Source organism: Chrysoperla carnea, chromosome 2, assembly GCF_905475395.1.
Source record: "Chrysoperla carnea chromosome 2, inChrCarn1.1, whole genome shotgun sequence".
Taxonomy (NCBI): domain Eukaryota; kingdom Metazoa; phylum Arthropoda; class Insecta; order Neuroptera; family Chrysopidae; genus Chrysoperla; species Chrysoperla carnea.
The window spans coordinates 41,195,551-41,211,394 of record NC_058338.1 but is presented as its reverse complement, the minus strand read 5'-3'; the positions used below and the strand labels follow the sequence as shown (position 1 = coordinate 41,211,394).

General features: G+C 28.3%; 4 protein-coding genes across 4 annotated transcripts; 2 read left to right on the top strand and 2 right to left on the bottom strand.

Moving 5' to 3' along the window:
• Positions 1–2: 2 nt before the first annotated feature.
• LOC123292277 lies at positions 3–3,718 on the bottom strand. Its single transcript, XM_044872864.1, has 4 exons — positions 3,528–3,718; positions 2,113–2,569; positions 1,376–1,685; positions 3–459 (listed from the first exon to the last, which is right to left on the bottom strand). Exons 1-4 carry the CDS (start codon positions 3,548–3,550, stop codon positions 299–301), a joined length of 951 nt encoding a protein of 316 aa, XP_044728799.1. The 5' UTR covers positions 3,551–3,718; the 3' UTR covers positions 3–298.
• Positions 3,719–3,819: 101 nt separating this feature from the next.
• Positions 3,820–5,355, top strand: LOC123292698 (tRNA 2'-phosphotransferase 1). Its single transcript, XM_044873412.1, has 4 exons — positions 3,820–3,831; positions 3,906–4,184; positions 4,844–5,183; positions 5,258–5,355. Exons 1-4 carry the CDS (start codon positions 3,820–3,822, stop codon positions 5,353–5,355), a joined length of 729 nt encoding a protein of 242 aa, XP_044729347.1.
• Positions 5,071–8,570, top strand: LOC123292276 (poly(A) RNA polymerase, mitochondrial-like). The gene is made up of 3 exons (XM_044872863.1): positions 5,071–5,183; positions 5,928–6,085; positions 6,457–8,570. Exons 2-3 carry the CDS (start codon positions 5,962–5,964, stop codon positions 8,427–8,429), a joined length of 2,097 nt encoding a protein of 698 aa, XP_044728798.1. The 5' UTR covers positions 5,071–5,183; positions 5,928–5,961; the 3' UTR covers positions 8,430–8,570.
• A 1,850-nt stretch (positions 8,571–10,420) lies between these two features.
• LOC123293255 (monocarboxylate transporter 6-like) lies at positions 10,421–15,227 on the bottom strand. Its single transcript, XM_044874014.1, has 8 exons — positions 14,936–15,227; positions 13,678–13,804; positions 13,470–13,613; positions 13,060–13,347; positions 12,483–12,549; positions 12,134–12,426; positions 11,863–12,054; positions 10,421–11,417 (listed from the first exon to the last, which is right to left on the bottom strand). The coding sequence occupies exons 1-8, from the start codon at positions 15,056–15,058 to the stop codon at positions 11,287–11,289; spliced, it is 1,365 nt and encodes a 454-aa protein (XP_044729949.1). The 5' UTR covers positions 15,059–15,227; the 3' UTR covers positions 10,421–11,286.
• Between the last annotated feature and the right edge of the window lie 617 nt (positions 15,228–15,844).

Below are 15,844 nucleotides of genomic sequence, written 5' to 3'. Positions count from 1 at the left end.
TAGTTACATATGATTTATTCGAATTTTTAGCAAAATATAAAACCGTCTTTTATTCAGTCCGAAAAATATACACATGTATTTTTTTATACAATCCTACTAATCCGAAACCGTCAGGTTTTATCGATAATCGTAGTGTCCCCGTTGCTGTTTAGTAACGTGCCACAATCCAAAATCATCTTTTCCGCACAATTTCACCAAATCTTCAAGTTTATTTTACCACAAATAACAACTTAATTATATTATAATAATTTATTAATAGAATAATTTTACACGAAAAATGTGCTGAAATGAATTAATTTTAATCATCTAATATATTGTCCAACCATTGTTCCAGATCTACAGTTGTATTGGTCATCTTTTTGGGTTCTTTACAGGCAGGTTCTTCATGAAAATTTCTCTCCGTAACGTTACCCATTATCGAATTGTCGTCAATATAGTTTGGCTCCGATATATCGTGTTCTACACATAATAAAACTGATCGTTAATAGGTGTTTAATTTGTGACTGTAAAGGTTGTTAAAGCAGGCTAAATTCTTATGTCGACAAAAATGTCAAAAATAGACGTATTTTTATTACTCTTATACAAATTACAAGTGTAATTTTCAATTTTCCTTAATATGCATTCATTCACACATAAAAATTCAACATTTTATTAATGTTCAAAAATGAATTTTATAATATGACAGTGTAACTAAAATATGAATTATATAAAAAAAAATTTGAAAAAATAAATTCAAAAATAGACGTATTTTTATTACTCTTAGACAAATTACAAGTGTAATTTTCAATTTTCCTTAATATGCATTCATTCACACATAAAAATTCAACATTTTATTAACGTTCAAAAATAAATTTTATAATATGACAGTGTAACTAAAATATGAATTATATAAAAAAAATTTGAAAAAATAAATTCAAGGTAATATTGTCATTTATTATCATATTAAAAAAAGTACAATCGTGTCATGTACAACTTCTAAAAATAATTGTCAATTATTTTTTTGGTTCAATTATTCAAATTATTAGTCTTGTTTGTGCCTTCAAAAGCTATCAAATCATAAATAAGTATAGCCACCTAAGTTCGAATTAAATGTTATATAATTCCACAAATGACGTGAAACAAGTGTTTCTCGATATGTATGACGTGACATAATTGTAGTTTTTTGCTGACTATGCAAAGCAACATAGGTGTAGTTTTTCGCCCGGCTACACGGACAATACAAAGAAAGAATAATTCGTAAGTGAAGAGCTTACGAATGTATTATTCCAAAAGCTAGCTAACTAATTTGATCCAAGCAATTACCTCAGATGTTGGCACACTTAAAATTGCTTTACGCTCAGTCTATGTAACTTAATGGTCTAAGCTTTTAACTTACGTTTAATTTTTAATTCATTATTTTCTTGATCAATTGACTTTGAATCTTCAGTTAATTCTAATAAATCATCAACATTTAGTAATGTATTAACTTTATGAACAAATTTTTCTGCAATTTCATCAATATCTACAAATTCATCTTTGTTATCATTATTCAACTGATCGTCTTCAATTGATTGATCACTAATTATTATGCCTTTATCAGCTGTTGTTTCTGTAGTCGCAGCTTGTTTTGATTTTTTCTTTTCATTAATATTTAATTTATTTTGATAACGTAGTGCATCATTATTCATATGAATAATTTGATTATCCTAGAAAAAATCAATCCAAAAATATTATATCTACAATTTAATTTTTTTAACGAATTTATTTAATTTTTTTATTTTTAAAACCAAATATTTAAAAATTTGTGCCTGATCTTCGATACATAAGTACAGTCACTCAAGTTACAAATATGTAAAACTTGTAGCACCGATGTTAAAATATTTGAAGAAAGAATAAGTCTTAAAAACTATTAAAATGTCTTACAAACTCTGAAAAAGTCTTAAGAACTCTGAATTTCTAACGGAATAAGTCTGAATAACTCTGAATTAGACAGTCCAAAAACGTTATATATATATAACACTGTAATTTTAACAAAATATAACTTTGTACCGATATTACTTCGTTGCAAAGCAATTTTTATAGCAAATTGTTTTTTATTACATAATTTTTTGGTTTAATTAACTTGGTGCTTACATTTAATAAAGCAGAATTAATACAATGCCTCTCATAAAATGGGATACTTAAAATACCATCATTAATTGTTTTTAAATTTAAAGAAAAATATTCACTATAGTGCGATTTAATTTTTTCATCCCAATGTTTTTCTGATTTAAATTGAAAATGGCCACCGCCGGATACTGGAGCTTGCAATAGTGAAGAAAAATCAGCCGCTGAAGTAAATTCATCTTCATATTCATTTTTTTCATATCTCGACCAATTACTAGAAATTTCTCGTTTTGAATATTTCGACGGCTCGGTTAATCTCTTTATTTCGTCAGTTTCTTTTTTAAGATTTGAAAAGTCAACTTCAACTGTTTCATTTTTTGGATTTATAGTGACGTTTGTTGGAATTACTGGTCTTGGTTTCCGTTCACGTTGGTCTTTAGGATTCCCTTCTGTAGATTTAGAATCTTTTGAGCTCTTATTTTCTCTAAAAGTTCCGAAATTATAATTAATATAATCAAATTAGACAAAATATTATTGTATTTTAAATTTAATTAAAGAGAATTAAAAAAATATACACATATACCAGGAATTGAACCCAGGAGTCTTGGTATGATTAAGTTTTATTCAATTTAATGTTCTTTTTTAATGATACTATTTCTGAGTCATATTTTAAAGTTTTGATATTATCATTTCTCTAAGGTCGACTTTGATTACATAAGGTATATTCGTTGCGTCTAGAATTGCATTTTGTCCATCCTATATGTCGAGAACAAATGATCTTTAACTATAGGTTTATATTATCTTCTTCCGAAGCGTTGTGTAAAAAATCTCTTTGAATTTATTTGCTGAACTATTTTTGCTGTGAAACTCATCTTTTTGCTGAAAAACGCGAAAAGCCTATTTTTGCAAACTTCCCCCCTCTATAAATTTTTTCGCACAAGGGGGATTGATGGGGACTTTTCACAATTCATTTATAATAGTATTCTGAACATTCATACCAATTTTTAGCTCTATGGGAATTTTTGTAATCTTACTTATATTTTATGGACTAATTTGACTGGATAAATTACCAATGATTGGTACCTATGCGGATTATTTTATTACCATACTTGGAGAATGGAGATATAAGTTACAAAAAAGGATGTGTTCATTTGCGTTTAATCTTCATGAATTGAACTTTCATATGAAATGCACTTATTTCTATCCAAAATAAATTTTAGCTTTCTATACTTATTCCCCCCGATTAGCACGAATAAGTACCTATGCGGATAATTTTATTGACATACTTGGATATAAATATAAATTATATATAGAAAAAGGATATGTATTCATTCATTGTTCATTTAAATCGTGGCACGTTAAGTTCATCAACTTGAATTACAATATTTCATCATGTTTGAATTACTATGATGCAAACAAAAAAAATACGTTAAGATTTTTACCGTTTTTTATTGGATTTATTCATAATTTAAAGCTAAAAAATTTATCTTAAAAATTGTTTATTAATTATTTAAATAAAATCAACAACTTAAATCATATTTTACAAACAAAAATGCACACTAGGTTATGGACACAAAACTTAAATTACCAATCAACGTAAATATTCTATTCTAACCAAATTTATGCTAATGCTAATCGAAATTGATTTGACAAGTTGAGTGAAAAAAATACATAAAAACGATATTTAGTTAACAATTTTGAATATTTTCATTGCAGCAAATAAAGCATAATTTTATGACGACTAAGGTAAATTACATAAGTTTATTTTAAGTTTACCCGTATATTTGTATAATTCAGTATAAAAATTCTTTATTTTAAAGAGGTTATTCTTATCGAAAAAGGATGATTTCGATACACAAATAAGTAAAAGTTTGTCATGGATTTTACGCCACGGTGCACATAAATTACAATTACCCATTGATAGTGAAGGATTTATTGACTTAGTTGCTGTAATTTCATCAGAGTCTCTTCAAGGTAAATGTACCCTTGAAGATATACAAAGAATTGTAAAAAATAATGATAAACAACGCTTTACGATAAGGCGGAATTGTTTTACAAACAAGTTAGAAATACGAGCAAATCAAGGACATTCTATTCAGGTAAATATGAGGTTTTTTTTAAAAATTATTTTCCATAAACGTCAGCAGTAATGTTGTATATCAGAAGACACAATTAAAGATACATAGAGGGAAAAAGGGCAATTCTTAAGGTGATGAATCGGGGGACAATATATACAAGCCCCCTATAATTTTAATAGTAACTCAAGATATGGGCATATCTGCCGTTTTGCACCAAGATTCGATTTCGTAACCCCAATAGGCAAGAGCTATAAATTGCCAGAATTGAAAGCCCTCCTCTAGAAAGTTTGTCGGCATAACTGCATCGTGAAACATGTACAGATAGGCAGCGTTATGTATATCTATGAAATTTTAAGAAATGCTTTTCGGACATCAATATCTCCTCTGATTGAAGGTAGGTAAATGAAATTAAGTGCAAAATTACCTATAGGTCCTTCGCTACTTATCTGTTCATTTGTCGGAATTATTTTAATTTAGAGGATTTATATCTTCCTCCTGGTTGATTTAATGCTTTCGAATCTTGATGCAAAATATCAGATAAAACAATATCTTTGACTGGTATTAAAATCTCTACACAATCACTACACATAGATTTTTGGCATATATCTCCCAAATATTAATTTCGCAACATTTGCATTTAAAAATAGTTTTAAGCATTAATATTTATGTAATATTTTTAGACCGTAACTTCGTTAGAATTAATACCGATTAAACCTGATTTTAAATCAGATATAATTCACGGTACATATCACAGGTTCTGGCCAAAAATTAAAGAAATTGGACTAAGTCGAATGAATAGAGTCCATATACATTTTACAACCGCTATACCAAAAGGCAAAGAACATGTAATTAGTGGAATGCGAAATAATTGTGGTATTTATATTTATATTGATTTTCCTAAAGCATTCGAAAGTGGTCTACAATTTTTTATGTCTTCAAATAAAGTGATTTTAAGCCCTGGTAATGATAATGGAATTATTGAACCAAAATATTTTTTAAAAATTATTGACGTGAAAACAGGTAAATATACTTTTTCAATTTCACACTAAAAGTAGAATAAAATGGCACAAAATTGTTTACTAAATTTTCAATAGCTGCAGCTATGGCCGTTGTTTATGACATATTTCGCCCCACTCTGAACGATGAGCAAGTTGAAAATTCGGATTCAGCAGGAAAAAATATGTCGAAATAAATTCCTTGTTCGTTAGGATCTTTAAATGCATACGAAACCCATTCAGCGCCTGCACTATAAACAAATAATCAATATGGCGGCGACTGGGTACCGTGCGAGAGAGATTACCGAGAGTGAATGTCCCCATCCTGCTCCTACCTGCGCCAGAGAATTCCTTGTTTAATTTTATTATGTGTGTGGCTATCTCATAGGGTATAAACCCGCTTAGTCGTTGTCTCCCATCACTCATTTTAAACGATTAAAATACTTCAGTACAGTCTCTGACATGGTACAGTTGACCAAAACAAGACGGAAGGTTAGGTTATAGTATTTCTGAGAAACGTTCTAAAACTTCCAGGATAGTGACATTCGCGAACATAGTGACTAAATATAGTTTAAGTGAAGTGGCGACTTTTTCGAATAATTGTTTCACGCAAAATTGACTAAAATTGAAAAAAATTCACATTTTTATTAAACAGAAAAATTTTTAATAATTGAAACGAATTTTTTGCTGCCGTAGGCACAGGCCTACTTTGCCTACGCATAAATCCGCTCCTGTATATAGGGTATTTCGACAAGTATTTTTGTTCCAGGACTAGAATTATAATTGGAAAAAATATCAAAATTATGAGTGCAAATTCGAAGGAAAACAAGTTTGTTGAGAATCGTACGGAAAACGGAGGGGGCGGAAAACCTAAACCATTTCACAAGTCAGGATCTTTGTGTAAAGGTCCTACTTTAATAATCACAGGTAAAATTAATTAATGTATTTAAGTAAAATATTATAAATTGATTAATATGTGCGCCAAAAATATATTGTTGAATGTTACACACATCTATCAGATCTCGGTGATTACATTTTTGAAAATAATGCTAAAATATTTTAAGAGAAAAATCAAAATAAGTTGTAAAATACTTTGTTGTTAAATAAGTTCTGTAGACTTTTTAAAATTATTTGAAGTAAGTATATTTACTTATTGTTATATTTAGATTTTGTTAATTTACGTTATAAGAATTTTGATGACAAAAAAAAAGATAATCTGGCAAGTAGTGTTGTAAATTATAATTATTTTGAAAAAAATTTTTAATTGAATTATACTAAAAGTTTTTAATTTTAATTAGGATATCCTAGAACTGTTAAACGAGCAGCTTTTCAAAAATTTCTTGCATCATTTGGAAAAGTACATAAATGTTATTTTTATCGAGATTATACAACAATACAATATGCGACAGAGAATACATATAAAACACTTTTACAAAGTCCATTACGCTATGAAAATAATTTTCTAAAGATAAAAATTGCCTCCCCAAGTGAAATACCAAAAAATAAAAATGAAAATGATCTCACCAAAAATCTGAATAATGGAATGAATATAATTGATCCATTACAATTGGTGAATAAATTAACTGAATGTAAAACGGCGGATGAGCAATTAATGTATTTTATGAAAGAATTACAACTTCCATATCAAGAAATTAAAACAAATTACTCAGCACTTTGTCAACATTTGGAATTGGCATTAAATACATCATTATTTAAAGGATGTCGCGCAATGCCGTTTGGATCAACTGTAACAGGCTTAGCATTTAAATGGAGTGATTTAGATGTATTCATACAAATTTCTAATATATCCAATAATTTAACAAACGCAACAACATTAGCCGCAATGTATGTAAATGAATCCAGAAAACCATTACAACGTCGTTCAGACTTATTTACAAAAATTATAACAATCACAAAAGCAAAAACACCAATTGTGAAATGTATTCATAAACCAACAGGAATTAATTGTGATATTAACTTTAAAAATATGTTGGGCGTTTGTAATAGCAGTTTAGTCAATTTCTTATTAAATAGTGATGTTCGATTACGACCAATGATGATGGTGATCAAATATTGGGCGAAAATTAATGATATTACTGGACCCGGGAAAATATCAAATTATGCGTTAGTAATGTTACTGATATTTTATTTACAACAGAATCCAAAACCAATATTACCAAATATTTCGATGTTACAACATCCATCATTTGATAAAATTATAGAGGGCTGGAATGCGGGCTATAATCACAACTTTTATTTCCACACAATAAATGAAGATTCAATACCTTATTTATTACATGGTTTTTACGAATTTTATAGCACGTATGAATTTTCAATGAAAGTTATATCACCATTCACGGCTACAAGCATTTCTAAAGCAATGTTTCATGATACTGAAAAATTAGAAAATATTTTTTGGCGATACAAAGCGATCATATTAAAAGATGGCGTTAATAAATTACATGTGGATTCTTGTATGTGTATACAAGACCCATTTGAACATAACCACAATCTAACGAAATGTGTAAATAATACAACAATTAAACATTTACAAACGTGTTGCACAGCATCAGCTCTTATCTGTCGAAAAGCAATCGATTCACAATCGATAATAAGTTTATTACCACAACTTTTCAAAGAAACACCTTTAACCACTAATTTACCTACCCAAACAAGTAATTATGAAATAACAATATTACCCGGTTCTTTAATAGAACAAAACACCGCTTGCTCGTCAAATCTGATAAATTCAGAAGAACACCAGAGGAAAATTTGGTATGAGCGTGTAAACGAAATTCTTATGTTAATATTAAAAAAAGTCATGAAATTTGACATAAGTTTAACAAAATGTGAACAAATCAGTAAAGCACAAAGAACTGGTCAATCCACGGATGTACATGACGATATTGTTGAATCGTTTAAAATTTCATGTACAGGTTACTATGTGTTACACAGTGGCCGTAAAAAGATTTCCAAGAAAATTGATAAAACAACACCGAGCTTAAAACATGAAATAGCTATTTCTGAATATATTCTTGAAAAGTATTATAAAACACCCATTATTGATAAAAAACCAATATTAGAATTGGATATTGAATTTATGGCACGCCGTAAACCAACCAGAATTGTTTTGGAAGTTATAAATCGGCAAGAAAAATTAAAAAATTATTTCATACCATGTGCACAATATCTACAAAGATGGTTGCCTTCATGGATGGAAAAACATTTACAAGAAAATACTGAGGATATTTTCACTCCCACTACATCTTAGCAACATAAATTTATGGCTAACGTGTTAACATAAATATAATTTTACCGCTTTCAAAATATTACAAAAGAACGTGATAGATTATCATTAAAAACCGGTACCGTTAAGAAAAAATATTAAAAAAAAAAAAATTGTAATTTTAAGACCTCAAAGTGTGTGTTTGTTTTTAAATATTTTCATTTGGACGAAAAAAAAAATTTTAGTACAATATTTAAAAATTGTATATAGAATAAATAAATTCGTTTACGTAAAAATAAATATCTCTTTACTGACTACTTAAACTTAATTGTTGAAATATTCTATGGAATAACTATGTGCTTATGATGCGTGTATAATTTTTTTTAATCTTTAACTTCTATAATACGTCTCATAACACGACTCTTCTCCGAAGAATACTTATTTAAACTTCTTGATTGATGATTTATGATAAGGTTTGAGAAATTTTTTAGTCTGAATCGTAATTCCGAGCGGATGTCAAATCTAACTAAAATAAATATATATTTTTCCACCTTTGAAAAACCTAAAAAAGTGACTTATACTGAATAAGTTATATACAAAATCAGGTCATTAGATTTTTCGTAAATTTTTTACAATCGTCAAATAATGATTGTTTTTCAAATTGTAATATAATCATAATAACATAATTAAGTTGTATTATTAACAATAATTAAGAACATAATTATTTATAATTAATTATAAATAAAAGTAGCTACAACTTGTATGCTAACAGATACAAAGTTTTTAAAAATATGATTCTACATTAAAATGCTCTTCGAAAAATCGCAGTTTCAGATTCTTCTTTGAAGAATGCTTCCCTCTCCTGGACCTGGATTGACCATTGATTTAAGGCTAAGGCTAAGGCTAAGTATGTGTATATACCAAAAACTGTTGAATTTTAGACCAACATTTATGATTTGCCCCTCGCTATAACTTCATTCATTAATAGACCTTTTCACCGATTTGCTTTTGTTTCGGACAGTTGTCAAAAAACTATTCAACCTAAGAAAGTTAAATTTATTTTATCTTTTTCAAGCAGCGCTTTTTGAGCTTTTTGAGAAGGATAGAAGATATAAGATATGTTTTTACTTGATTGAAAACAGTCCGAAACAAAAAAGAATCATTTTGTAAATGAAAAGCCCTATAAGCATGTCGTGGTAAAGAGAAAATCATTGATTTAGGAAAATTGTTTTTATAAGCTGGTTTATTCAAGAATTTTATATTAGAAATCAAACTGAACACGATGTTGATAATAAAAAATTTGTAAATTGAAAATTCATCGTTAGAGACAATTTTTTAAAACCGCTTTCTTCTCTTTAACAAAAAGTCGTTTGGAGATTTACTTGGACAAAAATGTTTAATTTAGTTTATTTTAATTGATTAATTTGTGTATTAAGAATTTGCAGCTTTCCATGAAAGTTTTAGCATTCTATATATGTTATAAATTAATGACATCATACCGTGATGTTATTAAATAACAAAAGCAGTTTTATAGTAGTGGAAACCTTTTATGTTTAAATTTTGGAACAAACTGAAATTTATTGGCGATTTATATATTATAGTAGAAATCACTCTGAACACGATGGTGATGATAAAAAAAATTTAAACCACCGATTTTTATCTAGTTTTATTTCATAAACAATGTTTTTTTAGCTAATTTTTTCCACTCAACAAAAATATAAGCTAAGATATAGGTTAATAAACAAACAAATGTTTCAAGATCGTTTCGAAAATTAATAAGTTTAAATTAATTTATATTTATAAAATAAATGGTAATACAATTTTACATCTATTCAAATTGGCTCAATTGATACAATGATTTAATTTATTTTTGGTATCTGTATTCGAAAATTCTTAAACATATATAAATGTGTATGGCAAATATAGATATTAATTACATATTAATAAATTTCATACAATATTTATTTTTTTGTCATATTTTTCCTCTATTTTTTATGCTTTAAAAAAGAAGAATGTTAAAAATTTAGTGTTGTAGAACGATATTTAATTGCTGAGTACACTTACGAAAAGTGTCGTTTATATACCGTTGCAGGAGAATCATTATTCAGATTACTTTAAAAGACAACAGTTCATTTATATCTTAGATTTAGATTTTTTTTTTTAAATTTGAGGTCCGCTATTCAAGGCGCAGGAAAGTAATTTCTTATTTAACATACTATTTATATTTCAAAAGAATTTCGATCAACGAACATTAAAATCAGTTACTTTAATGTTACTTATTTATTACGATGCAAACTGATTTTTAAAATGCTCAATTATTCTTATCAAGGGGATAATGAGTTCTTTTTCAAACTATCCCTAACAGCAGCGATGTCTCGACTCAAGCGTTCGAGCGGTCGCTAATTTGGGCAGTTGTTCGCATAGTCGCTAATTTGGGCAGTTGTTCGAGTAGTCAATAATTTGGAAAAATCATGGAAAATCCCAAAAGATATTTTTTTTCTCCAGTGTTAAAGTGAAATTTAGTAACTTTGACGCGATATTTTATCACATGTAACTTCAAAGCGATGAATGGTAAACATGCAACTAATATAACGCCATTTGTATAACAAAATGAAAGATGACAAGAAATAAAAACGGCGTTACTGTTGAACTACCGCTCACTCTCTAGCATCTTAAATGACGAACTCTGTTTAATGAATTTTAATATATTTTGGATTGACAATTCTTATACGATCATCAATTTTTCGCTCAACTTTAAGAATTTCAGATTTGAATAAGCCATCTTCATTTTTTACCACATAGCCATTAACGGTAAGCATAAACCGGAAATCTTGACTTATAATGAAATAACGAATTTGTCTTTGGTATCGATAATTAACTTAAGAGAGCCATAACTGAGTTATCATTTTATGTCATTATTTTTAACTTGGCAACCTTTTAACCACATTATTTCGATTGTCCATGATATTCCACCAATTAAAATTAACGCAGCCAAAATAATCACAGTTGTTGTATCGGTTTGAGAAATAACGGCTGAAATAAAATTATTTAAACTAATAATTGCTATTCCCTTCAATCGATTAAAATAGGCAATGTATACAATATGTTTAATTTTGAATTTCCTATACAGTTTTCAAATTTAAAGTGGCAGAGACTATAGAAATTTGACCAAATGAATATTTAATTCTTTTTATACTTTTATGCTTTTGCTCTTCTAAAAAACTTGGAAATTTATATTGTACTTCTCAATTTCTAATAAACCTGAAACTGTTCATGACGGAAATCAAATGTGAAGGGATTATTTTATGCTTGAACTAAAAATTTAATGATGAAATATTCCCTTTCTCAAATTTATAAGAAGTGCACCACTTTAACAATGACAACAGATTATAAAATTCAATTATGTATACTTTCAATTCCTTATTAAACGTAAAGTGTAAAATGACTATAATTGATATTTTAATCTTTTCATATTTACCTAATAAAATTGGTAACAAAATATTGAATATTCCGGTTGTGATCATGTAAAGTCCATAAGCTGCAGGAAATCGTTTTGAAGAACAACTTTCAGCTATCGCAAGTGGTAATGGAACATGTATCCAACTGCGGAAGAAACCTACTGCAATTATTGCAATTGCAGCTACCATTAAATCTTCATCAAGTGCAAAAACTAAAAGAAAATATTGATTAATGTTAATTTAATAAAATCAGAAAGTTTTATAAAATTAACATTTACGATAAATATTTACCAAGTCGCATGATTCCTGCTGATATTAATCCCAGTAAAACTAAATAGCGGCTTTTTACGGTAATAAAAACATTAAAAATAGTTTGAATAATTCTTGAAACAAAATCGCCACATACTACCAAAGTAAGAATAAATGCTGTAGTTTGCGAAGAAAATCCTCGATTTAGAAGTAATAGTGGCGTTAAATTTATTAAACAAATATCTGTCACATACGCAAGCGCACATCCAACGATTAAATTTACAAACTTCAAATCACATAATAATGTTAAATCCAAAGTATCAACAATCACTTGTCTAAAAATGAAATAGGTATGATCGATTGAAAATATATTTGCGTAAAAAGAACTTACAAAAATGTGATGCTTTCCTGATGTTTTTCATTGTTTTTTTCATTTGTAATCGATATTTGTTTGAATTCTGAAATTGTAATTAATTTTAGACGTTTTGGATTATTTTTTTGAAGATCAAATAAGAAGGGTGCTTTTTCTAACAAGTTTATAATTTGAGGCGGAAAAAAAAAAAGATTTCAAAGGCAGATTCCTTATGTAGAATGGGCATGGTTCAAATTTTTTGAAACGGTGATCAACGTTAGAGCATAAAGACTTTGACGGTATAATAGAAAATGAACTTTAAATGGTTTAAAAGATTATTTGAAAGTCAACTTATGTTTTTTAACCCTCGACACAAAAAAAGCGTTGTAAAAGTGCAAATCTCTACGTTTATATGTAAATCCATGGCAAAGAACAAAAGGATCGCTACTGCAAAGTCGTACATTCAGAGATATTTTTAAACAAGTTTTTAAATCTCAACTTTTGGAAAAAACACATCGAAAGCTAAGAAATTTGAGCTTTGTGATTAAGGAGACTTTTGTTCTACGCTTCAAAAATTAATATTTTTCAAGAATTCCCAAATTTATATATAATTCACCTGTTTTTAAATTCGGTGCTTCAGAATCTTGTACTTTTTTAACCATATGCTTCTCAACGGGTTGAATTAATACCACGGCAAAAAATGCATTTAAACTTCCAGCAGCAAATATAGCAGCCGTTCCTCGTTGTCCGAAATTTTCTACTAAATATTGAGTAATTACGGGATATGTCAATGTTAAAGCGGTAATCATGCCTTGGGATATGCTATTGACTAATGATCGTTTTTTAACAAAATATTGATTAAAGGCTGTAAAAACAACAGGAACCATCAAACCATAACCAACTCCTAAAATTTTTAAATGTGTTTAATCAATATATTTATCAATTAATAATGACCTGAAAGTCCATTGTATAAGATTTCCCACTTGGAATCTTATCCAAGACCAAGTGTTTAAATTTATTACAAACCTTGTAAAAATCCAAATGTAAAAACTAGTTGTGATACATTTTGCACAAATATACTTAAAAATGCTCCAGAAAAATAAATAATTGAGCCAATAATTCCGATTAAACGTAATGAATAATATGATAAAAGTCGATTTGTAAGTAATCCTGAAACGTTAATGTAAATGAAAAATTAGAATCCATATGCCAATTATTAAATATATTATTTTACCCATAAATGAGAATGTGACACCAAAAACACCATGAATATAAGTAGTTGACGTAATTTCGTCACCACGTTCTTTTAGAAATTTCCCATAGACTAATCCAAAACATACGAAGGTACTCATTGTGAATGACTAGAAGAAAATAAAAATAAATTTACAGAAATCTAATGTTAGGTGATAGCTTGCTTAGATGGTCTGGTTCGGCAATGCCGATACTCGCTGACAGGCCTGAGACTCAATATGTTTTACCACGTTTTTCGCTGAATGTTTTATTCATCACAAAAACTGAAGAATTTATGGAACAAACATTAATACTTGCCACTTTTTAATTTACTTTATTTAGATACTGATAACATACTCAAAATGTTCTAGCAATTTTGGATACATATTTTTTTAAATATTGGAATTGAAATGCAAAAAAAATTTTCGAAGGAAACAAAAAAATGTCTATCGTTAAATAACTCGAAAAATAATAAAGTTACAAAAAAAAGTTTGTTCAATGTTTTTTTATAGCACTTTAAAAAGTGTATGGTATAAATTATAAGATCTCTCTCTTAAATGGTTACTTAGTGATTTTTCAAGGTAAAAAAAAAGTAATCCCGTCTTTGTGGAAGATACAATTGATACAACATTTGTGGAAGAGAAACGAAGAAACAAATAAATATACATTTACATTTAAAATGTTACTATTAATATGCATGATTTATACAAGGTGATACAAGTTATAAGAGCAGGACTTAATGACAATTTCTCAATACATTTATAGCCGGGAAGAATTCTTTTCTAGGTACAAAATGTTTAAATTTTGGAAAAAGGATATTTTTGTGAATATTGCCAAAACGCCTACTTAGAAATAGAATAATTAAAAGCTTGTGATAAATTACGAAAATCACTGGTAGAAATATGAGTGTGAAAATTGGCATTGTGAAACAAAGTTCCAATTTGTCTAAGTAGCCGTTTTGACAATACGTTTACAAAATAATATCTTTTTCTTCTTAAATTTCTAAATACATCCTGTATCTAGAAAAGGACGCTTCCTCGGCTAAAAGTATATCAAGAAATAGTTACTATCGTAACGTTATTTAACATTTGTCTAACTGTTTCAGAATTTTCGGGAAATAATTATTGATCCACCGTAAGACACTAGTAGAATTACAGTCAACTATAAAAATATTGATAATATTAAGAATCACTTATGTTCGACACGACTTTTGAAAAGCTATTAAAGAATTTTTATTAGAGAATATATTGAAAAATACTTACAAACATTAAAACAAAACCCAAAGCAACCATGTAGCCCCATCCACCATCTGGAGCTTCCCAAGTATATGTGAGTTTTTCACTCCTTTTTGAGTTACTTTTTAACTCCATGTTGATATTAGTCATTGTTGTTGCGTGTATTGCAATGGCAATTTGATAGAAAACTAATTGAAAATTTCGAATTCAACTCTTTTTAACTCGTTGTCATTAAACATAAATTATTGGAAGTGGTTAGTTATTATTTAGTTTTCTCCTACTGCACGTGATCAATCCTCTTTTTCCCAATCAAAAATTAATATCTAATTGTCACGTTTATTCACAAAAATAAATAGAGACCTATTTTTAAATACAATACGACATTGTCACGATAATTTAAATATTGAAAAAGTAAAACAATAGAAAAGACAGAATTTGGAAGGGTAAAATTGTGGATGTAATTTATGAGTCTTAAAATATATATAAAAGTTGCAAAATTAGTTGACAAGCCTCTCATTAAGAGTTATATTTTCACATGCTCCAAATACTTGTACTTAGTCATTGTGTTTAACTCGACGATAAATCTTAGAATATGTTTAATCACTTCCAAGTCTAAGCAAGTGACGGCGATAAACTCAATAAATGTTACTCGCTTAAATTTTCAGTTGGATAAAAGTAATTTGATATTCTCTCTAAATATATTTTGGAAAATCTTGGATAAATATATATTAGTATCTTGGATATTAATTAGTTATCAAAGTGGAAACAATGGAAGCGGCCTTGGAATCAAGATCTACTCAATTTTTCGTCCTTTCTTGGAACCTATCTGTACGCCGATATGTTAGGGGGTAGACTACCAGTCTAAAGCATGCATTAATGGGCCAGGAAGAAAAGAAGCAATACTCTTGATCAATATGCGGCGGTTTTTATAGCAGA

Coding starts and splice junctions, on each gene's coding strand:
- LOC123292277 (XM_044872864.1), bottom strand. CDS start 3,550: ATGAATAAATCCAATAAAAAACG. Junction 1,686..2,112: donor TTAATTCTGCTTTATTAAAT/GTAAGCACCAAG, acceptor GATTTTTTCTAG/GATAATCAAATTATTCATAT. Junction 460..1,375: donor TAATGAATTAAAAATTAAAC/GTAAGTTAAAAG, acceptor TATTATGTGTAG/AACACGATATATCGGAGCCA.
- LOC123292698 (XM_044873412.1), top strand. Junction 4,185..4,843: donor ATCAAGGACATTCTATTCAG/GTAAATATGAGG, acceptor TAATATTTTTAG/ACCGTAACTTCGTTAGAATT. Junction 5,184..5,257: donor AATTATTGACGTGAAAACAG/GTAAATATACTT, acceptor AATTTTCAATAG/CTGCAGCTATGGCCGTTGTT.
- LOC123292276 (XM_044872863.1), top strand. CDS start 5,962: ATGAGTGCAAATTCGAAGGAAAACAAGTTTGTTGAGAATCGTACGGAA. Junction 6,086..6,456: donor TCCTACTTTAATAATCACAG/GTAAAATTAATT, acceptor AATTTTAATTAG/GATATCCTAGAACTGTTAAA.
- LOC123293255 (XM_044874014.1), bottom strand. CDS start 15,058: ATGACTAATATCAACATGGAGTTAAAAAGTAACTCAAAAAGGAGTGAA. Junction 13,805..14,935: donor TGGGTTTTGTTTTAATGTTT/GTAAGTATTTTT, acceptor ATTTTCTTCTAG/TCATTCACAATGAGTACCTT. Junction 12,055..12,133: donor AGCAGGAATCATGCGACTTG/GTAAATATTTAT, acceptor ATTTTCTTTTAG/TTTTTGCACTTGATGAAGAT.